The sequence below is a fragment of the Schistocerca cancellata genome, chromosome 5, assembly GCF_023864275.1.
Source record: "Schistocerca cancellata isolate TAMUIC-IGC-003103 chromosome 5, iqSchCanc2.1, whole genome shotgun sequence".
Classification (NCBI taxonomy): Eukaryota; Metazoa; Arthropoda; class Insecta; order Orthoptera; family Acrididae; genus Schistocerca; species Schistocerca cancellata.
The window spans coordinates 812,883,846-812,909,648 of record NC_064630.1 but is presented as its reverse complement, the minus strand read 5'-3'; the positions used below and the strand labels follow the sequence as shown (position 1 = coordinate 812,909,648).

Here is a 25,803-nt window from a genome sequence, read left to right as displayed (position 1 = left end):
TGGGCAGGTAAGCATGTGTTCACAGCTAGACACAGCTCTCATGTCCCGTTAGGATCACTAGGGGAAAGCAGTCGATGTTATTCTGGAACAGATTGCTATAGAACGGCCTGTGACGTCAGCATCCATCGATAGACGGGTATCGCGCCATCAATGCTGAACACACATGCCCAGATTCTTCTCACGATGGGACTGGCATGACTGTGTCATCTGGCATGTGCACTTTAGAGTTCTGTAGGGGACCAGTTTGCTGATACGTCATGGTTGACTATAGTTCGAAAGTGTTTTTATACATGCACTGAGTGTTAGTGCAGTGCATTATATTCGGCTGCTTAAGCATTGTGAGCGTGTTGGCAGAGAGTTATATATGCATTATTTTGGTGATCTACGAGCTGTTTTCGTGTCTGTCACATTGTTTTGTGAACAAGTCTATAGGCAGTGCAATGCATGATTTCGACAGTTGACAATCAGCAAGCATGTTTGCAGCATTTTACATACATTATTTTGACAATTTGCGAGTTGTTTTCGTCTCTGCACATCAGTTTACTGCATTATTTCGGTGATTTACAAGTAGTTTATACGCGTGTAGACTGTGAATTGCGACGCCAAGTCATGTCAGAGCGAGTTTTGTATCAGTGTAATAAACCATGTGATATCCGTCCCTAAATAAATTGTTCCAAAATAAATAAAGTACACTCCTTCCACTCTCCAGCAACCCAGCACAGGTTCAGTTATTTTCCCGCCATTTTTCACACTTACTGCCATGGGATGAAAGCACATTCTGGTGACAGTATTGTGTACTAAGGCAGTTGGATTCTGGACTTCATGGTGGACACACTGGATGGAGCTGCTGCCTAAAATTGTTTAAATAGAGACTGAAAATGAAGACTTACGTTTAACCCAGCACAGGTTGAGTCCTTTTCCCGCCATTTTCTCTCCTGGACCACTACCTTGGATTACATCATGGAAGGGACTACAGTGCCTTCTGGTTGCAGTACTGTGTACTAGGCCAGTTGGACTCCGGACCTCATGGTGGACACAATGGATGGAGCTACTGCCTTAAATTGTTTAAAAAAAAGCCTGAAAATAAAGACTTACATCCAATGTATCCACTAGCCCAACACAGGCTGAGTCCTTTTCCCGCCATTTTCCCCCCTGGACCGGCATCTTGGATTACATCACACCATGGGCTATGGTGCCCTCGGGTGGCACTACTGTATACTAGGTCAGTTGGACTCTGGACCTCGTGATGAACACACTGGATGGAGGTACTGACTCTAATTGTTTAAATAAGGGCTGCCTGCAAAATAAAATCTTACATCCATCCTATCCAGAACAGGTTGAGTCCTTTTCTCACCAATTCCTAGGAAGAGGAGGCGGTTGGATAACTTAGGTTAGTGGAGGTAGCCCAAGTGCCCTTTTCTCCCGCTATTTTCTTAGGTTAGCGGAGGTAGCTGCGGTGTGTTGCCTTGTCCTCCTGGAATTTGAACTTCCCGCCATTTTCTATGGGGGTAGGAGAGGGTTAGAGGGGAAGCGATTAGGTTAGTGGAGGTAGTGCAATTGACCTATTTTTCCGCCAAAATTAGAACTTCCCCCATGATGTTATTGATACGTTACCATATCTATCGCCGCCATCTAAGATCCGTCATTTTGAATAATTCTGGCAACATTGGAGAGTGGGGTGGTATGAAGATTGTTCTACTAGTAGTGTAGGCAGTCTCTTTGAGCGGATTTGCTGCATCTTTAAACAGATCCGCCAACAAAACTCAGTCTTTAGTTCTCCTTCCCCACAGCATTTCCCATTGGATGCTTCCTGTTCAAGTCGTTCGTAACTGTCATTTAGTTGAACTAACAGCCTTTAAATTTGTGCATTTCATCGTGCAACCAATATTCATTGGATTCCTTTTAGTATTCATGTGGATTCTTTTTAGCATTCGTTTGTATACAGACATAATATCTAAGTCAGTTTGCAATTGGTGTTGATACGCTGATGATTTTACTACGCAGGGAGTAAAATCTGCAAACGACCTAATAGCGCCGCTCTGATCGTGTCTCAAATCGGTTATGTAAATTAGGAATCGCAGAGGGCCTATCAGATTCTCTTGGGGAACGCCACATATTCTGTAATACTCGGTAGCTTTCTATCAATTACTGCGAACTGTGACCTTTGTGACAGAGTGTCAGGAATCCACTTGCACAGCTGCGATGGGACTCCAAAGACAGACAGTGTAATTAGAATCAGTTTGTGAGTAAACCTGGAAAAAGCCTCCTGGAAATCTAGAAATACTGAATCAGATTTGGAACCCCAGCTGATAACACTCATTACTTAGTGTGAATTAAGAGGCTGTTGTGTCTCACGAGATGGATGTTTTCTGAATCCGCACTGATATGTCAACAGGTCTTTTCTACGATTGAATTCATTATGTTCGCATACAATATTTTTCCAAAATCCTACTGCAGTTCAGCGTCCGTAATTGTTCATTCGTGTAATCTTTGCAACTTTGAGTTACGACACGCCGGCCGATGTGGCCTAGGGTTCTAGGCGCTATAGTCTGGAACCGCGCGACCACTACGGTCGCAGATTCGATTCCTGCCTCTGGCATGGACGTGTGTGATGTCCTTAGGTTAGATAGGTTTAAGTAGTTATAAGTTTTATGGGACTCATGACCTGAGATGTTAAGTCCCATAGTGCTCTGAGCCATTTGAACTAATTTTTTAGTTACGACAGTAAGGGTCACTCGTCGAGCGAGCGGTTATTCATGAAGTAATGCTACATATGGAGCTATTACGTCAGCAAACTCAGAAAGGAACATGTCTGGATGGGAAAATTTGCTTTTATTGCTTGATTCAAGTTACCTTGCAACTTTCAGGGTATCTACTACTATGTTACTCATGTTGGCGCCTGTTCATGCTTTGAATTCTGGAATATTTAAATTGATTAAGCTTACTTTGCTGCTCTGAGGTTATCTACTACTAAGTTACCCAAGGTGGCGGCTGTTCACTGCATTCTGTTCTAGAATATTTACTGCGTCTTCTTTGGTGGAGGAATTTCAGACAACCATGCTTAGTTACTCACCTTTAATGGCACTGTCATCGCTAACATTACCGTTGCTAATCGGCCAGTGAAGGTATTGAGTCTTTTTTTGCCGCTGGTGGGTTCTACAGAGTTTCTTTATGAAAACCATAAAAAGTCAACGCTAAATCTGGAGCTTCAGTAAAACATCGCCAGTCTTATATGTTTTTCGTTATTTGAAGTCTGGCATGCTCTTCTCGTTGCTTCCTCAACAGAGTCCTTCCGCCTCTTATTAATTTTCCTTGTTACAATTCCCTTATTTGTCGCGAATACTATTCCGGTGAGTTTAAGTCACTGTGATCTAAGCTACATAGTTTGTTTGGAAAGTATGAAGGCTGTTTTATAGGAAAGCGTCAAGGGAATTTTTATCTATTTAAAAAAATATATATTTTGCATTGGTTTTTGGTGAGTTAGGATTTTATGGCATTCAAGCTCCCTACAACGACCTTTTGGTCATTTATCACTGTATACCTCAGGGAGCTCGCTATTTGCTCGGCATTACTTGTTTTTGAGATATCATGCGTGTCATTGCAGCCATATAAACTTCCAGTTTGCTCCTGAACTAATTGCTCAACATGATTTTCGAAGGAAACATTTAGTGCCATTCCCGATGAAATTTAATGCCTACCACCGATTTTAAACATGTATTTTCGTCAATAAGGTGAGGTCAGATTGAAGTCACCACCAACTATATTTGTATAAATGACCTTTTCGAAATGAGTCAAACATATTCCTTGATCCTTTCAGCAACTGTATTTCATGAATTGAGGCTCGGTAAAAAGAACGACTTATTACTTTATTACGGTCGTTAAGTGTAACCTCTACACATACTAGCTGACAGCAATTATCCACTTTAACGTCGCTACGAGATAAAGTACTTCTAACAGCAACAAACACATGTCCACCAGCTGAATTCAATCCATCACTTCTGAACACCGTTTAAGCTGATTCTTATATTATATTGTTGATTGCTTCTTCGTAAACTTATGGCTTGACTTTTTTCGAGTCCATAAACGTTTTAATACATCTGCTATTACTTTTACGTTGTAGTTTCTTATACTGACACGTTCCATTACCGTAGAGATTTGTTCCTCAATTTGGTCCTACGGAACTAGACGTGTAAATAAAATAAATAAAAAATACTACTCCAGACGTTCTCAAATAGGCACAGATACGTCGACCTTGCTGGCGAAGTTACGGTTAGGAAAGTGCGAAGACAATCAGCTGAAATTCTCGCCTTGTGCTGGTGGACATTATTTTGCTAAAATGTAAGCCCAGGATGGTTTGCCATGAAGACCAACAAAACGGGGCTTAGAATATTGTCAACACCGCTCCTATTCAAATGTTAAGCGATTCACCGATTACTCCAACTGGCTGCTTCGAGCCCAACTACACGTCATCTCTCAAATGCTGACATCTGCGTACATCGTTCATAAGCCTGTCTGTCAAGCATAGTTGCTGTCCAACTGAGTACATGGAATGATAATTCGCAAAGACCTTGCGCGCTGGTATCGACACGTCCCCTGTTTACTATCCTTGCCAGCTACCTAGTGAATTGCAATGCAGTGTCATACATTCATTCATCGGTCTCCAAAGTTAACAGTTTTGCATTTTCTGTCGATATCTGTATGAATATCAATTTGTGACCAATTTGCATAACTCTTCCGTTGTGCGTCACTTTTTTCTTTCTTTTTTGTCTTGCGGAGTGTTTCGTGAAAAAGAGAAATTTGTTAACCTCCAATACAAAATAAAATGTTAGGATATGTTCTGAAAGTAATATCCTAGTTTGTAGGGAATGAAATGAGGAGGATAAGCTGTTCAGATAAGAAGGAGATATAAGATTTTGAAATGCACTGTTACAGAAGAACAATGAAGACTCAGCGGATAGTTTAGATAACTGTTGAAAATGCACCCAGTCGATTAGAAGAGTAAAGAAATTTAGAGCACAACTAACAAAGAGAATGAGTCGTTTGACCGACTACGTCATGAGGTATAAAGAAATCGTTAATTTGGTAGTGAAGAAACCTGTGGAGGGGAGAGGGAGGCTAACACTTAACTTTTGTTAGCAGCTTCCAGTGGATGTAGTTCCTGGTAAGTATGCAGAGTTGAATAGGCTTGCACAGAACGGAGTAGCTGCATCAAACCAGTCTTATGACTGAAGACAACGGGCTGTTCGCCTTGCCTTACACATACAGTAGTCATAAGCTTGTTGTGTTTCTTCTGTTACAGATTAACGCTTCGCCTTCTATGACATCAACAACTATTAAAGACCGCATCCTTAAAACGAAGTTGATAGACAACATTTTAAACGTCGTTCTGCCCCCTGACGGCTTCCCGAGGTGAGTACGTGACTTCAACAGTCAAAAATTAACTGCGTGTTTTACTTTCAGACAGTTGACTAACACAGTTGTACTCTTTAAGACTGCAGATGTGTGTGCAAGTTGCGTTTATGTGTGTGTGTGTGTGTGTGTGTGTGTGTGTGTATGTGTGTGTGTGTGTGTGTGTGCGTGTGTGTATGTGTGTCTACTGCTGCCAAAGCCCTTAATCGCCGAAAGCTTTGATTGTGTGAATCTTTTTATTGTGCCTATCGCGACTCAGCATCTCCGCTATATGGTAGCAACTTTCGTTCTCTGGTATTCCACGTGATTTCCACGAGTGACGAGCCAGTACAGACAGATTTGGAAAACGGAGGAACGTTAAGCCGACCCATTCACTTTCGGCATTACCACTTACGGCGTTAACCCTGTACTCTGCGTAGATCTTCTGGCTAAATCGTCAGAGTTTGCAGCTTTTCTCTTGCTTCTTACCTCTCCAATCATCCTTCTCCTTTGAGAATTCCAAAACCCGACGTCTTTTTTTTTACGATTTGTAAGTCACTGCAACAGTGCCCAATGATAATTTTCTGCCAATTTCTTCCACTGTGTCACTACTTTAACTCTCCTTGCACATTACAGCGTCCAACTATTACCACAAAAAAGTCTTCTTTCCACAAAATACCACTCCTTTCACCCGTAATAATCTGTCATGCCCATCTTGGCACTTGAATCTCCTCTGTTCAACTGTCCGTACATGATAATTCGATTTTCCTTTCCACATGTAACAGTCTATTCGTTACTACGAAGAAAAACAACTTCTCCGCAGAATACAGCTTACCACTACACTATTAAACTGAGATGTTACTTCTGTCCATCTCTACACATCAGCATCCTCTCCTCAGTTGTCATTTCTGCGATAAAGTTTAAAAACATTAACTTTCAGGTATGGCAACAAAGCACTCTCTGCATCGTTGACATAACATAAACTACATAAAACATGAAGTAAATGGATTCATATAACATTCACTTCAGATCTGTATGTAAACACAACTGAAGACCAAAAGACGCACTACGATGCAATTATTCGAATGGGACGGAAATCGGTACACGTTATGTAAGTATACAGGCAAACAAATGATCGCAGCATGTCATTCTCAATGGAGAGAAGTCTTCCGAAGTAAGAGTGATTTCAGGTGTGCCGCAGGGGAGTGTCGTAGGACCGTTGCTATTCACAATATACATAAATGACTTTGTCGATGACATCGGAAGTTCACTGAGGCTTTTTGCGGATGATGCTGTAGTATATCGAGAGGTTGTAACAATGGAAATTTGTACTGAAATGCAGGAGGGTTTGCAACGAATTGACGCATGGTGCAGGAAACGGCAATTGAATCTCAATGTAGGCAAGTGTAATGTGCTGCGAATACATAGAAGAAAAGATCCTTTTTCATTTAGCTACAATATAGCAGGTCAGCAACTGGAAGCAGTTAATTCCATAAATTATATGGGGGTATGCATTAGGAGTGATTTAAAATGGAATGACCATATAAAATTAATCGTCGGTAATGCAGATGCCAGATTGAGATTCGTTGGAAGAATCCTAAGGAAATACAATCCGTAAACAAAGGAAGTAGGTTCGCCCACTGGTTGAATACAGTTCACCGGTGTGGGATCCGTACCAGATAGGGTGGATAGAAGAGATAGAGAAGATCCAACGGAGAGCAGCGCGCTTCGTTACAGGATCACTTAGTAATCGCGAAAGCGTTACGGAGATGATAGATAAACTCCAGTGGAAGACTCTGCAAGAGAGATGCTCAGTAGGTCGGTACGAGCTTTTGTTGAAGTTTCGAGAACATACCTTCACCGAGGAGTCAAGCAGTATATTGCTCCCTCCTACGTGTATCTCGCGAAGAGACCATGTCGATAAAATCAGAGAGATTAGAGCCCACACAGAAGCATGCCGACAATCTTTCTTTCCACGAACAATACGAGACCGTAATAGAAGGGAGAACCGATAGAGGTACTCAAGGTACCCTCCGGAACACACCGTCAGGTGGCTTGCGGAGTATGGATTGTAGATGTAGATGACTGCAAGTCCAGAAAGATTGCATGATTCTTCCAAGGGAAAGAGATTCACGAATTGAGCAAGTCAGTGACGTGTTCATCGACCTCTCGCTCTTACTCTAGGAGTTATTCTACTTGGCACAAATTGATAGCTTAGTTGGATGTCATCCTGAGGGATATCGTGCCGATTTCTGTCCAATTGGCGCGTTAGATCTTCAAAATCGCGAGGTGGTTGGAGGGACCTATAATCCTCCAAACGTTCTCAGTTGGGGACAGATCCGGCGAACTTACTGGAGAAGGTACGATTTGGCAAGCACGAAGTCAGGCAATTGGAACTCTCGCCGTTTGCGGGAGGGCGTTACCTTGCCAAGTGTAAGCACAGGATGATTGGCCATGAAGGACAACAAAACGGGGCATAGAATATCTTACACGTATCGCTGTACAGTAAGGATGCCGCGGACGACAACCAAAGAGTTTCTGCTACGAGAAGAAAGGGCATCCCAAACCATCACTCTTGGTTGTCAGGCCGTATGTTGGGCGACAGCCAGGCTTGTAGCCTACTGCTGTCCGGGGCACAACGCAAGGCGAGACTCATCAGCGAAGAAAGTTTTACTCCAGTCATTGAGATTCCAGGCGGAAGACATGATTGGAGACACCGCAGACGGAGGTGAGATACCAAAATGACAGTTGTCCTCAATACGACCCGACAACAACGAATGATGTTCTGGGAAGCCGTTTCGTTTCGTAACATGACCTCTTTGGTCGTCATCTGTGGCACCTTTAACAGCACAGCGATACGCCAACAACATTCTACGTCCCGGTTTGTTGGCCTTTCATGCCAAGCCATCCTGGGCTTACATTTCAGCTAGATAATGCCGGCCCACAAACGCCGAGAGTTTCTACTGCTTCTCTTCGTGCTTGTCAAACCCTACCTTGGCGAGCAAGGTCGCCCTGATACCTCCCTAAGTGAAAACGTTTGGAGCATTATGGGCGGGGCTCTACGACCAGCTCGGAATTTGGACGACCTAACGCGCCATTTGCCCAGAATTCCGCAAGATATTCACAGGAAGCACATCAAACAGCTCTGTCAGTCAGTGCCAAGCCGAGTAACTGCTTGCATAAGGACGAGGAGCGGACCAAAGCGAAACTGACTTGCTCCATTGTGAAACTCTTTGTCCTGAATAAATCGTCCAATTGTTCTGCAACTGTAATCATTTGTTTGTCCGTATATATTCATCACATCTACCGAATTCTACTCCATTCCGTTAATTCCTTCGTGGTCCGTCGTTTTTCTGCCTTACAGTGTATATTAAAAGTTATATAGATACCGATTGATTAAATCAGCGTCAGATACATTCTCCGTCACTCAAAATAAGATGAAATAAATTATGAGGAGGAACTGAACTGAAAGGCAAAAAATAAAAAATAAAAAATAAAAAAAAATTAGAGAGAACTCGACTAAAAGAAGTGATCCGTTGACGGGACACATCCTGACGCATCAAGTAAAAGGGAAGTGTGGGACGTAAAAATTATAGAAAGAGACATGGGGATGAACACGATAAAGGGGTCAAAACGGATGGAGGCAGCAGTAGGTACTTGGAGATGAAGAGCCTTGTACAGATTAGACAAACGTGCACAGCTCCACAGATCCAGTATTTGAACTAAAGACCACAACAACCATAATAACAATAACAATTTTGCGGTGCCATGTGCTGTTGTTGATTAAATAATAACAAGAATCTAACATTGTTGGCAATTTGCTTTAACCACGTGAACTGACCACATTTTGCAAAATTACAAATAAATTTCGAATCCTACCGAAATAAACTTAACCAGTATGTCCCCATATTTTTTTTATAAACGTTAATAAATCCAAACTCCCCTGCGGCACATTTTGTAGTGACTACAGCCCGAAGTTAATACGCAGAGCGTCAAACTTACGCTGCCGTATCTGTTCACTGCATTTATCCATAATTATTATTAGACTTTTGTTTTGTTAAATTATTGCAAATTAATTCCAGAAAACTTAAGCTGTGCCTAGATGCGTTTTTCCAGCCCAGTATAGCTGCTGGCATTTTAGCCTGTTAACAAAAGATTTAAAGTTCCCATCAGGTATCTCTGTCCAGCATTGCTGCTCATCGCAGAATCTGCATTTCGTTTAATGGAACATGACAAAGAGCAATTGCTTACTGCGACGCAGTGCATTGTTTAGTGTGTTTGAAGGTGCATAACAAGGTGTAACAATGATATTAGCACGATATACACTGATGAGGTGAAACGTTATGACCACCTTCCGAACTCAGTACAGCAGCGATTCTGCGTGCCATTGTTACGACAAGTCCAACGTAGGTTTTTGGGAGTATGTGGCACTAGATGTTTATGCGTAGTATACGCAATTCCCAGATGCTTTCGTCGGATTAAAATGAGGCTAATTCACTTTCAGAGACATGAACATGAATTCACCTCCATGCGCCTCAAACAACTGACGCACGAATCGGGCCTTTGATGAGAACAGTGATCCAGCTTCTAATCTCCCCCCTCCTTCCTAATTCCAGTTATTGTCCACAATGAGCAAAGTCTTTTATGAAGAATTCGTGAAGAGCGAAGATTACAAGAAACTTTCTAGTTTACTTAGTGTTTCGTGTAGGGTTAGCTCCACTTCTTCTTGCCTAGGAGTCTTATTCTTGAAGCTGAAATTCTCACATTTTAGGTCGAATTGATCCAAAAAAATTTGAAGACTGTTGCACAATTTTTGTTGTTATGTTATTATATTTTGTCACATTTTACTATATCGTACAGTCTTTTGAATTTTAACATTAACAAAGCCTAAATTACATTGTTTGCCGAAAATACAAAAATACGTCCGATCACATCAGAGGCATGCTTACTAGTATCTCACTCAGCGAAAAGAACAATATTAAAGGGTTTACAAGCGTTCTTGAGAAATGAATTTCTATTAGTTTCGATTATTATTTTATAAATGACTCCAGAAATAAACATAGTAAACAGTACTAGATTGCGTAATTAATGATAGAAATTTTAAATGTGCCAAATAATTCGTAATTTCAAATGTTTCTAAAAAATTCAGAGCTAGTTCCTAACGATAGTAACATCGAAAAGGAAGTAATTCCTTTTCATAAATTGTAGCTTGAAATACAGCATATAGTGTATAGAATTCATGAAAGTTTTCAGCAAAGCAGATGAGATAATACTGACCTACGTAAAATTAAAAAAATAACACTGGTATCTACAATTAATGTTGAGGAGAATTAATGCTTTAGGAACATGAAGGAATTCCGGTGCAGGGTAATAATGTTCACATTGTCCTCAGATATCGTGGTGTGTTGGATTACTACCACGGGGTTACTACCCCTCAAAGCATAATGGTGCCCACACTGGGTGCGCGTCTGTTGCGCGCTACATGTCTCGAACAGCCGTTCGCTGTATGATGGCGTATCCGGACACCACAATCGACCAAGTGTAACCAGAAACGTGACTCTTCCGACACCTTTTCATTGACGTTACTTCATTTTTCGGTCATTATTCTTCTGACTTGTTTGAGGCGTTTCTTTCTCCTGTGCCATCCTTTTTATTTCAGAATAGCAGCCCACGATCTCAATTATATGCTGGATGTATTAAAACCTTCCTCTACAACTTTTATCCTCTGCAGCTCTCTAATACCTAGGAAGTCTTAACGGATGTCCCGTCATCCTGTCACTTCTTCTTGTCACTGTTTTCCATATATTCCTTTCCTCGTGGATTCTGCGGAGTACCTCCTCATTCCTTACCCTTACCAGTCCACCTAATTTTCAGCACTGGTCTGTAGCACCACATCGCAAATGTTCCGATTCACTTGCGCTACGACTTTCGCACAGCCCGTGTTTCACTGTCACGCAACGCTGTGCGCCAAACATACATTCTCAGACATTTATTCATCAAATTAAGAACTATGTTTGACACTAGTAGATATCTCTTGGCCAGGAACGCTCTTTTTGCGTGGGCGGGTCCGCATTTTATGTCCTCCTTCCTCCGTCCCTCGCGGGTTGATTTTGCTACCTGTGGTATCGGCATCTATCTGATCGACCGCTCCTTCAAACACGCGTGCGGCCAGTTATGCCGTCGCGTTTTCTACAGCCGATACCGTGGCAGGAAAGCACTGCCACGAACGATTAGGCCACTGCAGGTAAGATAGAAGCATCCACTCTCCGGAGCTCCATTCATGGACTGAGTTCATTTGGTGTGTTAACCTACTGAATAACACTTGCAGACTTTCAAAGTGGTCAGGACTTAACATCATATGAATAGACACTGTATTGATGAGAGACAGATTTATAAATCTTTTATATCTGTAGATGTTTCAGCATTCAATGTTACTGAAAGTAACTATTGCTGAAAATGCAGCAACGAAGTTATGTATTGTTTTTAATATTTGACATTATGTGTAGGATAGACTGACTTAAATCAGAGAAATAGTATCGGCAGCAATTGAGAGATTTAAACCAAATAAATTTTTAAACATATATTGTGTTCGAACATTATGAATTACCTCGAACAAAACGCTCTATTGACACACAGTCAACATGGGCTTAGAAAACATCGTTTCTGTGAAACACGACTAGCTCTTTATTCACGTGAAGTGTTGAGTGCTATTGACGGGGATTTCAGATCGATTCCGTTAGTCTGGATTTCCGGAAGGCTTTTGACACGGTTCCACACAAGCGGCTCCTAGTTAAATTGCGTGCTTACTGAATATCGTCTCAGTTATGTGACTGGATTCGTCATTTCCTGTCAGAGAGGTCACAGTTCGTAGTAACTGATGGAAAGCCATAGAGTAAAACAGAAGTGATTTCTGGCATTCCCCAAGGTGGTGTTGTAGGCCCTTTGCTGTTCCTTATCTATACGAACGATTTGGAAGACAATCTGAGCAGCCGTCGTCGGTTGTTTGCAAATGACGCTAGGTTTATTGACTAATAAAGTCACCAGAAGATCAAAAGAAACTGAAAAACGATTTAGAAAGGATACCTGAATGGCGCGAAAACTGACAGTTCACCCTAAATAACGAAAAGTGTGAGGTCATCCACGTCAGTGCTAAAAGGAACTCGTTAAACCTCGGTTACATGATAAATCAGTCTAATCTAAACACCGTTAATTCAAGTAAATACCTAGGTATTACAATTACGAACAACTCAAATTGGAAGCAACACATAGATAATGTTGTGGGGAAGGCTAACTAAAGACTGCGTTTTATTGGCAGGACACTTAGAAAATGTAACAGACCTAGTAAGGAGACTGGCTACACTACGCCTGTCCGTCCGCTTTTAGAATACTGCTGCGCGGTGTGGGATCCTTACCAGATAGGACTGGCGGAGTACATCGAAACGTTGAAAGAAAGGCAGCACGTTTTGTATTATCGCGAAATGTGGGAGAGAGTGTCACAGAAATGATACAGGACTTGGGCTGGGCATCATTCAAAGAAAGGTGTTTTTCGTTGCGACGGAATCTTCTAACGAAATTGCAATCACCAACTTCCTCCTCCGAATGCGAAAATATTTAGTTGACACCGATCTATATAGGGCGGACCGATCACCACGATAAAGTAACGGAAACCACAGCTCGTAGGGAAAGATACAGGTGTTCATTTTTTCCGGGAGCTGCACGAGATAGAAAGATATAATAGAGATATAATAGAGAATTGTGAAGGTGGTTCTATGAATCCTCTGCCAGACACTTAAATGTGATTTGCAGAGTATCTAAGTAGATGTAGACGTGGATTCAAATCCTCTGTTCATAAACATCTTCTCACTCCTGTATCCACTAAAGAAGCACACAGCACGTAAGTAGGACACAACACTACATATCTATCAGAATCCTTCACTTCGCCTATTTCGTTAACCCCAATTCTGATGTTAACTTTCTTGTTGTAGTCATTTCTGCTGCTTCTCATTAATTTCTGTTTTCCTTTTACTAACTCTCAATCCATAATCTCTACTCATTAGATTTTTATCTCTTTCAACATATCCTGTAACTGCTCTTCACTTTCATTGAAGATAGCAACGTCATCAACGAATTTAACGACTGATATCCTTTTACCGTGAATTTTAATCTCACTTTTTATCGTTGCTTTTATTTCCGTCATTGCTTCTTCGATGTGGAGATTGAACAGTAGAGGCGAAAGACTACATCCCCGTCTTACAATCTTTCTAATACGAGCACTTCGTTCTTCGTCTTGTAGTCTTATTTTTCCATCTCGTTTCTTGTTTGCGTTGCACAAGGGTTGGAACTTTAATACTGGCAACTATTTATTTACAGCTCGTACAAAATAGATACGTGTTTCAAAGTTTTGCTGACCTTCAAAGTAGTCACCTAGCATTGTGTATAACCGGTTTTCAGCGATGTGGAAGCCATTAAGATACTCTTAGCTGTGCCAGTTGTGTTGACAGTTCGAGAGGCGCGGCCTACTGCCCGACGAATTTGTAGCAGTTCTGAAGCGAATGCCGTGAAGTGTTTCCTTGGTTCAGAAATGGAGTTGAGCTCATGAGGGCTTAAGTCAGGGGAGTGCAGTATGTGGTATTGTACTTAGCAGTCCCATCAGTCAAACAAATCAGTAACAGCTTGCACTGTACGTGCTTGAGCATTGTCCTGCAAAAAGATGGTCACGTACTGCAGAAACTGCTATCACTTCGGTCTCTATGCTGGTCGTAGGCTGTGTTCCAAAAATGAACAGTCAACACAAACTGCTAAGAGTGTCATACGACTTCCACATCACTGGCAACGGGCTATACACAATGCTGGTGACTGAAGCCGACCGCCGTGATCTCGCGGTTAAGGCGCTCAGTCCGGAACCGCGCGACTGCTACGGTCGCAGGTTCGAATCCTGCCTCGGGCATGGATGTGTGTGATGTCCTTAGGTTAGTTAGGTTTAAGTAGTTCTAAGTTCTAGGGGACTGATGACCACAGATGTTAAGTCCCATAGTGCTCAGAGCCATTTGAACCATTTTGAACTACTTTGAAGGTCAGTAAAACTTTGAAACACGTATCTGTTTTGTACGAGCTGTAAATAAATAGTTGCCACTGTTAAAGTTTGAACCATCATTGCCGGCCGTGGTGGCCGAGGGGTTCTAGGAGATACAGTCTGGAACCGCACGACCGCTACGGTCGCAGGTTCGAATCCTGCCTCTGACATGGATGTGTCTGATGTCCTTAGGTTAGTTAGGTTTAAGTAGTTCTAAGTTGTAGGTGACTGATGACCTCACAAGTTAAGTCCCATAGTACTCAGTGCCATTTGAACCAACCATCATTTATTAGCTATCTTCCCCTATAGCTTACCCACATTTCTCTCGGAATTTCGAACACCTTGCCTCATGTGACACTATCGAATGCTGTTTCCAGGTCTACAGAGGCTGTCCATTGAGACAAGGTCCAATCTCGGTGTTGCGTGCGCAGCCCGATGTCGTTGGGTCAACCTGGGAACAGACTGGGGTGTCTGCTGTAGAGACCCATTACCAACGATGTACGCTGAACGGTGGGCTCCGAAATTATTATGCTTGCACAAGCACTGTACTTTGTCGTCAGTTCTGTCACATGCCGCAGCCTATCCTACTTTTCACAGTAGGGAAGCCTCCGGCATCCCCCTCCTGTGGCGAGGCGTGTGGCGTCCAACACATTCTCAGATACTCGTTGCTTCACTCTCCTGCAACGACTTTCCATAGATGCTCACGACAGTAAGAGGTAAACAGTCAACCAGTTTCTTCATTTGCGAGATTCTCGCTCCCAGGCGCCGTGCATTAACAATCTGCCCTTTATCAAAGTCGCTAATGTCAATGGATGTGCCCACTTTGTACTAGTTTCGTCACTAGAAACAGGTCAAGGTTTGCACTTGGAATGCTGCTGAATTCTTGGCTTCTGTCGGGGCCCACGAAGATTAGGATCTGCTGAACAGCTATACAACCTATCGTCCTATTTGGGAATAGAGATCTGGACTAAGACGCATAAGATAGAAAGGAAACGCCTGACATTTGAGAGTTCTGTTATGAGACATAGTATTTGGTCAGTGAAGGATGGAGAACGAGGAGAAAAAGGAAAAAATGGCGTATTACAACAGGTATACAAGTCTCTCGACATTGTGGCAGTGATCGAAGAGGTGAGACTGACGTAGGGCAGGCACGTTCTGCAGCGAGGCCAGATTACCAGGCAGGTGTTGGAAGAAGACATCAGAGGCAACAGTCCGAGAGGAAGACCACGGCTAAGGTGGATTGATGGGATCAGAGAGGTTCCAAGATGGAACTAACTGGAGAGGACGTCATGGACCGAGGAAGATACGGGAGGTCGAAAACCGGCTGCAATTTGTGTGGCCATCCTCGTAGTAAATTGTTACTAGAATGATTACCTCTGCGCCATATATATATTGTCCTTACTACGTCACTTTCGGTGGGTGGTGGTCATAATGATTTGGCTCACCAGGTAAGACACGTACGCCATACAACTTGTAGGGTGTGCTATTGTAAAGTGTGCCCACGTAACGATGTATTTTGGTGAGAGAGCTGTGTCCTGTTGTGCCGCGGTGCAGCGCCCGCTGGAACAAGGTGCCGAGCGCCAAGGCCCTGGGGGAGTTCGAGCTGCTGCTGGACGAGGAGCTGGCGGCGGTGCACGAGCGCGCCTGCTGCTCTCCCAGGGCGGGCCGCTGACCCGGCGGCGACGCCCCCGCCCCCGCTGCCAACCACCCACTGCCTCGCACTGCGGCCACACGTCGGGTGCAACGCATCCGGCGTCTGCCTGTCCCCGTTTGATGAAAATCTGAAAATCAAGAGTCAAATGCAGTATTGGAATCGTTTTGTGTTGTTAAATACTAACAATGACACTGTTTTCGTACCGCCATTCTAAATGTCAAGTCGTTAAAACACAAACGTTTCATACACGCTGCATGTAGTTAGCAAAATTATCATGTTACAGTAAAGTTTTTTGTGCTCTTCTCTTTTTAGAAACTGTTTCCATTACAATTGTAAATTTGAAAGCCTCCGGTATTGTTCAGAAATTATTCCAAATGATCAATTGAAATACACTACTGGCCACTAAAACTTGCTACACCACGAAGATGGCGTGCTACAGACGCGAAATTTAACCAAGATGGAGAATGTGCTGTGATACACAAATGATTAGCTTTTCAGAGCATTCACACGAGGTTGGCGCCGGTGGCGACACCTACAACATGCTGACATGGGGAATGTTTCCAACCGATTTCTCATACACAAACAGCAGTTGACCGGTGAAACGTTGTTGTGATGCCTCGTGTATGGAGGAGAAATGCGTACCATCACGTTTCCGACTTTGATAAAGGTCGGATTGTAGCCTAGCGCGATTACGGTTTATCGTATCGCGATATTGTTGCTCGCGTTGGTCGAGATCCAATAACTGTTAGCAGAATATGGAATCGGTGGGTTCAGGAGGGTAATACGGAACGCCGTTCAGGATCCAAACGGCCTCGTATCACTAGCAGTCGAGATGACAGGCATCTTATCCGCATGGCTGTAACAGATTGGGCAACCACGTCTCGATCCCTGAGTCAACAGATAGGGACGTTTGCAAGACAACAACCATCTGCACGAACAGTTCGACGACGTTTGCAGCAGCATAGACTATCAGCTCGCCGACCATGGCTGCGGTTACCCTTGACGCTGCATCACAGATAGGAGCGCCTGCGATGGTGTACTCATCGACGAACCTGGGTGCACAAATGACAAAACGTAATTTTTTCGGATGAATCCAAGTTCTGTTTACAGCATCATGATGGTCGCATCCTTGTTTGGCGATATCGCGGTGAACGCACATTGGGAGCGTGTATTCGTCATCGCCATACTGGCTTATCGCCCATTGTGCCGGTATTGGGTGCCATTGGTTACACGTCTCGGTCACCTCTTGTTTGCGTTGACGGCACTTTGAACAGTGGACGTTACATTTCAGGTGTGTTACGACCCGTGGCTCTACCCTTCATTCGATCCCTGCGAAATCCTACATTTCAGCAGGATAATGCACGACCGCATGTCAGATCCTGTACGGGGCTTTCTGGATAAAGAAAATGTTCGACTGCTGCCCTTGCCAGCACATTCTCCAGATCTCTCGCCAGTTGTAAATGTCTGGTCAATGGTGGCCGAGCAACTGGCTCGACACAATACGCCAGTCACTACTCTTGATGGATTGCATACAGGCATGAAATGCTAGAGGCAGAACAACACTAGAATGTGAATAACAGATTAAAGACCATGTTACGTGTAGTAGCTAGATAGAGATGAAAGGAAATAGTATAGGATAGTCGGTAGACTGCTAACTGTTGAAAAATACTGCGTAAATCTCAAATTAATGTAGGGATACGGCTGAAGTACCGTTTTTCCGCAGATGCACAATTGAGAAGTCATTGAGTCTGCAAGAACTTTAATGCTAGATTAAGAATCAGTAAAATTAAATTAAATAAATGATGATGATGATGATGTTTGGTTTGTGGGGCGCTCAACTGCGTGGTTATCAGCGCCCGTACAATGACCCAATCTTTGCTCAGTCCAATTTCGCCACTTTCCGGGATGATGATGAAATGATGAGGACAACACAAACACCCAGTCATCTCGAGGCAGGTGAAAATCCCTGACCCCGCCGGGAATCGAACCCGGGACCCCGTGCTCGGGAAGCGAGAACGCTACCGCGAGACCACGAGCGCCGGACAATTAAATAAATAAATATATCAAGACAATAACTGGTGATTAATATCTGTATCTGGTTAAACTATTCACTGTTATCTACGCCCACACCAACAAGGCAATTGAGTTAAATGTTATTGCTCTCAACTGAAAAGTGTGATCAGACCTTTTTTTACATAAGATGTAGATTTCCTTCTTTAGAAATCTGTCATCACTTTATATCTTATGCTTCTAGTCAGCATTCATTGAAGATAACGAGAGTGTGTCTAGAGAATTCAATCTTGTTATTTTCAAATGTTAAGGATATGTCATTGTTGATTGAAGAGAGCTCGAGATTACACTTTTTTTTATTCTATTGATAACATACTACGCATTTTAAAAACTGGATAAACGTACTTGTTCCACACATAACTTCCGTTACGTCTTTAGTGTACTAACAATAAAAACTGAAAGACGAAATTTTCTCTCTCCTTGTAAATAAACCCACACCAAGTTCGACTCCGATGCATTTATACACGAGCTAGGCTCCGAATATTTAATTGTTAAGATTCCAGGATGTGTGGTTGTGTGGATTATTTTCAATGTCACTTACTGTTATAATATTCAGTGAAAGAGCAACTAAAGTAATAATAATCATTTGATTAAACAATATTAGGAAACGAAAGGAGTGCCGAGATAAGTAAACAGGTAAATGAATTTGACGTTTCCGTTGTCTGTAACGGCTATCGTTATAAAGTTTCAAGATGTGAGTAGAATTAAGACATTACAGTTGGAGCAGCACCTTGCTAACTAATGCACGAGTCTCAACTATAGCTCTTTCCAAACGATAAAAACGGTGAAGTTTACCGACGACCCAGCGAGCCGTTTGAACAACGACACCTTCGCTTCTGGTGGTTACACCAGTTATTAATAATGTACCAGCATTTCATATTTGCGATGGCTAATTTCGCGCTTGCATTTACCTGTGATCGTATCATTTTAAGAAATTAAAGATGTTACCGAGACATTTCATTGCCCTACAATAATTATTTTTGGTGTTGCGATTTCTTTTTCTCTCAGTGCATTAGAGAGAGCAAGGAACATGGCGTGCATACAGGATGCAAGGCGTAAGAGAAAGGGTGAAGGGCACGAGATGTTTCGTGTCTGAGTTATTATAAAAAATGAGAAAAGATATTACTTAAATGGTGCTTGCGCTGAACCGCCGATACTGTCGCAGTAACTCAGCAACGATGTCTGCAGCAGGAGAAGGAAAGGCAATCTGCAAAGTAACAGGCTTCACAACAGCCTAACCGTGTACCCAATATCGACGGTCCGCTGCAGATCAAATTATAAGTTATTTTCCTACTTACTTGAAAAATCCATAAAGAAAAACATTAAGCTGTAGCAGATTCAACCGAGAAGATAAGGATAGACGCAGCAAAATTCACCAGTCCCTGTTGTAGAAAAGTTTTATCGTAAAAAAAAATAAAAATTACAGTTTAATAAAGTCACAGAGTTTTTGGGTCTAGTGCAGCAGGGGATACAACCACCACCACCTAGAGACAAGGCCGCGGCGCGAAAATCATAGCAGGTCGTGACGTCACTCCAAGTGGGCCACCATGTTGTGTTTCGAAGCGTTTGTTTATCTACACGTTTGTTGGATTGAGTGCTATATTCGTGCTTAAAACTAGCGATTACAGTGTTTGCGTGTAGTGAAGCTACTGTGAACATGGTTTACAAGTGCTGTGAGCCCTTGTCGTGTGAATTACGGAACTCGACCGAAAGTAATGTTGTTTTCCTTTCCGAAAGATGCGAATCTGCGTTGGAAATGTCTTTCAGCGATTCATCGGGTCAATTTCCGACCCACTGAGCACACGAAGGTATGTAAAAACTATATACCTAGTATAATTGTTATTTTTTCTGGTGGAATATCTTGCATTTTGGATACATTTGACTAAAATTGTGAGCAAAAGTTCGCAGTAAATAGGCCTAGTATTCGTTATCAAGTGGCTTTATTTTGATTTTGAAAACGAAATACAAATTTGTGGCTCGTGTTACTTTTTATTCGTGTTTAAATTTCTCTGCAGTTCGTATTTTGTTACGCATTACCGATACGTTTTATTCTCTATTTGTGAGTGGGTGGTGTTTTTCACTCTCGCATTAGTTAGCATGAGTGCTAACGAATGTTGAAACTGCTGTTTTCATGTTTAAAAAGCGATCTCTCTCTATGAAGCATATCTGTTTTATTTTTCGATGTGTCAAACAATGGAACAAATTAATCTAGAAATAGGTTAAATTTATTATTGACGTTTTTAGCTTGACACATTGTCCCATTCCAACTGCTGCAAATGTCTGCTGAAGGTTTGTAGATTTTCACTGTTGACTTATGCTCAAAATCTGCCATATTTTTACAGGAAAGAAAATTTACATTATAATAACAACGCATAATTGTTTTTGTGAGGTGAGTTAAAAGTGATTGTTTGCTTGGGGAATGTACTCAGCTTTCCTGAGGGAGCTCTATAAACAACTACACAATATTTATTTAGGATACTAAAGGCAGAGGAATTTAATATTATACACTGTATTAGTGCAGAATTTTTCAAGTGAGTGTAAATAATAGTTGTCTGGTCCAGAAAGAATGTACTTTATCACAGTGCATTTTTCACAAATGTACCTTGTTTTAACTTGTATATTGCAATATTATTTACATCCCGCACTCGTAAGTTTTCACTGGCTATTGATAAGTCTTATGCAATTACATTACCGGTAAAAAAGAATTATAAACTATAGTTTCTGCTATATCGCGATTGATAAAGTTACTTATTTTAACCATTCGGCAAAGTACTCTCCCCTTTGCGTGGTATCATTTGCCAAGATCTCGTCTCGTTATCTCCAGCGGTTTGCGAGATATGACAGGCGTTATGAATATTCCATTCCCGCGCGTTGCGATCGGAAGTGAAGTTGCTGCAGATGCTAAATTTTTTCGAGATTGGAAGCAGATATTGATCCAAAGTTTTACGAAAATTTCAAAACCTCATCTGTATTTCATACTCAGCAATAGAATGTGTAATATGCATCAAACACGAATTCATAGCGACCCCTATTTTTGATGGCAACGTTCTCAAATTTGATACTCATCTGTGAAATACCACAATAGTTATGACCATTATCGAAATGATTGGCACTTCATCATGAAGCTGCCATATAAAGCTAAAAGTATTTCAGAAATTAATTATTTTTTACGGAACAGGTTCTGTAAAACCGTTTGACAAAGATTTGCAGGCCGTGCGTCTCGTTTCTTTAAGCGCAGCGCCAAGCCAACCCTGGCCCGCTTTGCGTGACGTCACAAGAGCGCGCCGCGGCCTTCTCTTTAGGTGGTGGTGATACAACCCGTCGGCTTTGAACAATGACGTCATTCCTTAGTCATAGATCTTAATGTCTTCACTTCGAGGCATAGATAATAAAGCAGTTCTGTGTTCTAATAAGCACTATCATTAAAATAATTGAATGTTAATCTAAAAGCGATTTCACGTTAACGATATCGCGTGTTTGTATCTTAGTATTTCTCCGCAAAATACAATGGAAAGAAATGAATGAAATTACTAGCAAAGAATACATCACGTTACATGTACGTCAGTTGTATCTCGAAAGTCTTTCGAACAGTATTGCTTAAGTGCAGTACGGGATACAAGTTCAGCGTAGTCGATTTCTTACTTTCAACTAGCACTGCTGTCCTGTTGTTCACTTGAACTATGTATCCCCTGCTTCACTAAAACGCACATGAAACCCGATACAAATTAAAAGCTCATTCGAAGCGTTTTGCTTAAGTACAGTCGGGAATACGAGTTTTTCGTAAGGCGATTTCTTCGTTTTCACTAGCATTATTGTCCTGTTCTTCACCTCAACGATGTATCCTCCGCTTCAGTAAACCCTAAGTGGAACACGGGATACAAATTGTAGATGTGCCGTTTATTTCGTCTCCGCTATTACGAACATAAAGTGGGATCAGTTTATTCTATCTCGTGAGATTTATTTTTAAAGCCAAAAAACACTTATCAGCTACTGAAGCATCTGTATCTTAGGATCAGTTTATTCTATCTCGTGAGATTTTTTTTAAAAAAAAGCCAAAAAACACTTATCAGCTACTGAAGCATCTGTATCTTAGGATCAGTTTATTCTATCTCGTGAGATTTTTTTTTAAAAAAGCCAAAAAACACTTATCAGCTACTGAAGCATCTAAGCATCTGTATCTTCTAATGGGTGCGGGAGTTCCCACTCCCGGGGAGGTGGGTGGGTGTGAGTCGGAACTCCTGCACCCATTAGAAGATACAGATGCTTCAGTAGCTGATTAGTGTTTTTTGGCTTTTAAAAAAAAATCTCACGAGATAGAATAAACTGATCCTAAGATACAGATGCTTCAGTAGTTGATAAGTGTTTTTTGGCTTTTTAAAAAATAATCTCACGAGATAGAATAAACTGATCCTAAGATACAGATGCTTCAGTAGTTGATAAGTGTTTTTTGGCTTTTTAAAAAATAATCTCACGAGATAGAATAAACTGATCCTAAGATACAGATGCTTCAGCAGCTGATAAGTGTTTTTGGCTTTTTTTAAAAAAAAATCTCACGAGATAGAATAAAGTGATCCTACTTTATTAAGCAAGCAGTAAAAAAAACTAAACTAAAACATAACAGCAAAAGCTGTTATGTTTCAGTTTCGCTGGACAAAATTCGATGAAGTTTTGTAAGGAGACAGCTTGAACCAAAAGGTTGAACATAGGCTACCTTAGAAACTGTGTAGTACAAGATGCTTACTGTTTTGAACAATATTCCGCGAACTGGGAAAACCTACACTACTGGCCATTAAAACTGCTACACCAAAAAGAAATGCAGATGATAAACGGGTATTCATTGGACAAATATATTATACTAGAACTGATATGTGATTACATTTTCACGCAATTTGGGTGCATAGATCCTGCGAAATCAGTACCCAGAACAACCACCTCTGGCCGTAATAACGGCCTTGATACGCCTGGGCAATGAGTCAAACACAGCTTGGATGGCGTGTACAGGTACAGCTGCCCAAACATTTTCAACACGATACCACAGTTCATCAAGAGTAGTGACTGGCGTATTGTGACGAGCCAGTTGCTCGGCCACCATTGACCAGACGTTTTCAGTTGGTGAGAGCTCTGGAGAATGTGCTGGCAAGGGCAGCAGTAGACCATTTTCTGTATCCAGAAAGGCCTGTACAGGACATGAAACATGCGGTCGTGCATTATCCTGCTGAAAGGAAGGGTTTCGCAGGGATCGAATGAAGGGTAGAGCCAGAGGTCGTAACATATCTGAAATGTAACGTCCACTTTTCAAAGTGCCGTCAATGCGAACAAGAGGTGACCGAGACTTGTAACCAATGGTACACCATACCATCACGCCGGGGGATACGCCAGTATGGCGACGACGAATACACGCTTCCAATGTGTGTTCACCGCGATGTCGCCAAACACGGATGCGACCATTATGATGATGTAAACAGAACCTGGATTTATCCGAAAAAATTGCGTTTTGCCATTCGTGCACCCAGGTTCGTCGTTGAGTACACTATCACTGGCGCTCCTGTCTGTGATGCAGCGTCAAAGGTAACCACAGCCATGGTCGGCGAGCTGATAGACTATGCTGCTGCAAACGTCGTCGAACTGTTCGTGCAGATGGTTGTTGTCCTGCAAACGTCCCTCTGTTGACTCAGGGATCGAGACATGGCTGCACGATCCGTTACACCCATGCGGATAAGATATCTGTCATCTCGACTGCTAGTGATACGAGGCCGTTGGGATCCAGCACGGCGTTCCGTATTACCCTCCTGAACCCACCGATTTCATATTCTGCTAACATTCATTGGATCTCAATCAACGCGAGCAGCAATGCCGCGTACGATAAACCGCAATCGCGATAGGCTTCAATCCGACCTTTATTAAAGTCGGAAACGTGATGGTATGCATTTCTCCTCCTTACACGAAGTATTATAACATCGTTTCACCAGGCAACGCCGGTCAACTGCTGTTTGTGTATGAGAAATCGGTTGGACAATTTCCTCATGTCAGCACGTTGTACGTGTCGCCACCGATGCCAACCTTGTGTGAATGCTCTGAAACGCTAATCATTTGCATATCACAGCAACTTCTTCCTGTCGGTTAAATTTCGCGTCTGTAGCACGTTATCTTCGTGGTGTAGCAATTTTAATGGAAAATAGTATATTTGCTCGTTGACTATTGAGCTTTACTATTTTTGTAAAAATGCTGTTCTTCGCGAATGTGTGCTACATAGCACGATCCAAAGTAACGAATGCCATTTTTATACAATCCAAAATGTTTTGAAACCAAACTTCCACACTATTTGTTCGTAATATACACATTGTATGGTGCGCGCTGTCCTGTATTTGAGAAAGAGAGCATTTAGTGAGTTGCAACAAACTCTACACATAAATTCACACAATTAGGATAGATTTTCTCGCTTACAGACCCTACAAAATGATGAAAAGAATTTATCACTTACTACATTTTCGGTGTTCATGTATAAGGACTGTCACACCTTAACAGACATCATACGATCGACGGGTAACAGAACCACCATCCTTCACAATGACCATAAATCTGTGACGACTAGAGTTATCAGGTTTCTTCAGGCGAGCATGACGTACACCATGTACTGTACATCCGAAGTCACTCATTGATTATGACGATGTCACATACGTACCAAGCTGCGAGAATGTTGACTGGCAATTTCATTTGCTGCTCTAAATACTCAGACGTATTTTCTATTGTATTAAGCTTAACTGATTTAACGGGCGAGAGGCGATTATGTGTCTGAGCGTTCGTCGGACCAGGACATATGCGAACAGCCTCATGAACGTGACTGACGTCATACTCAAAGACTAGAATTTCCGCAACATGATCATGAAGATGTACAGGGCGAGCCAGATGTTAAGCAACCCTAAATTGAAAGAATTTAAAAATCTTTGTTAATGAACTTGTAAAATGCATATTCACAACATACATTTTCTCTTAATAGATGCCACAAATGTCCTCCATGTGCTGAACACATACCTCTACATGTTTCTTTACGTGAGTTGCTATTTTTTGGATGCTCCCCACACCGTAGCGTGATATTTCGTCTTCAGTGTTGTGCTTCAGTCAGTCGATTGAGAGAGCGTTGTTATCAGAGGCGTTACGCTTCACACGTCCCCAAAGAAAAAAGTCTGGTGGTGGGGAGGGGGCGGGGGGAGAGAGAGCGAGGACATGTGAAATGAAGTGTCCCCAATAGATATCAGGTAACACTATCGTGGTGATATTTGCCGTGTGCACTATTGCATCATCAGATCTCCATAACTATCTCTAGTTCGAATCTTCCTAAGAGTAAGACGTAGATGGAGATGTATGTATCTTGCAACGTATTTGTGGTAAATACATTATGTTATTTATAATCAAAGCACTTATTTCAGCAGCAGTAGCATTCCTACATGCATGAAAAATTAATTGTACATTTTTTTCAGATACTAGTATTGTGCGGTACAGAGCGAGTTTAATTAGTACTGTTGACTACCATTTGCAAGACGGCAGATTCTTTTCCAAATTGACCTAACATTACGTGTCTTAAAGCCAAAGGGAGACGTGTTACAAATAATTTTTTGAA

At 42.0% G+C, this 25,803-nt stretch overlaps 1 protein-coding gene across 1 annotated transcript in view; it reads left to right on the top strand.

Annotated features, from left to right (window-relative positions):
- The window catches only part of LOC126188817 (polyglutamylase complex subunit TTLL1-like), a 62,587-nt gene extending 46,454 nt beyond the window's left edge, over nucleotides 1–16,133 (top strand). Inside the window, exons 7-8 of the mRNA XM_049930430.1 lie at nucleotides 5,300–5,409; nucleotides 16,016–16,133. Coding sequence (XP_049786387.1) covers nucleotides 5,300–5,409; nucleotides 16,016–16,133 — 228 coding nt within the window. The remainder of the gene's footprint in view (nucleotides 1–5,299; nucleotides 5,410–16,015) is intronic.
- The last annotated feature ends 9,670 nt before the right edge of the window (nucleotides 16,134–25,803 follow it).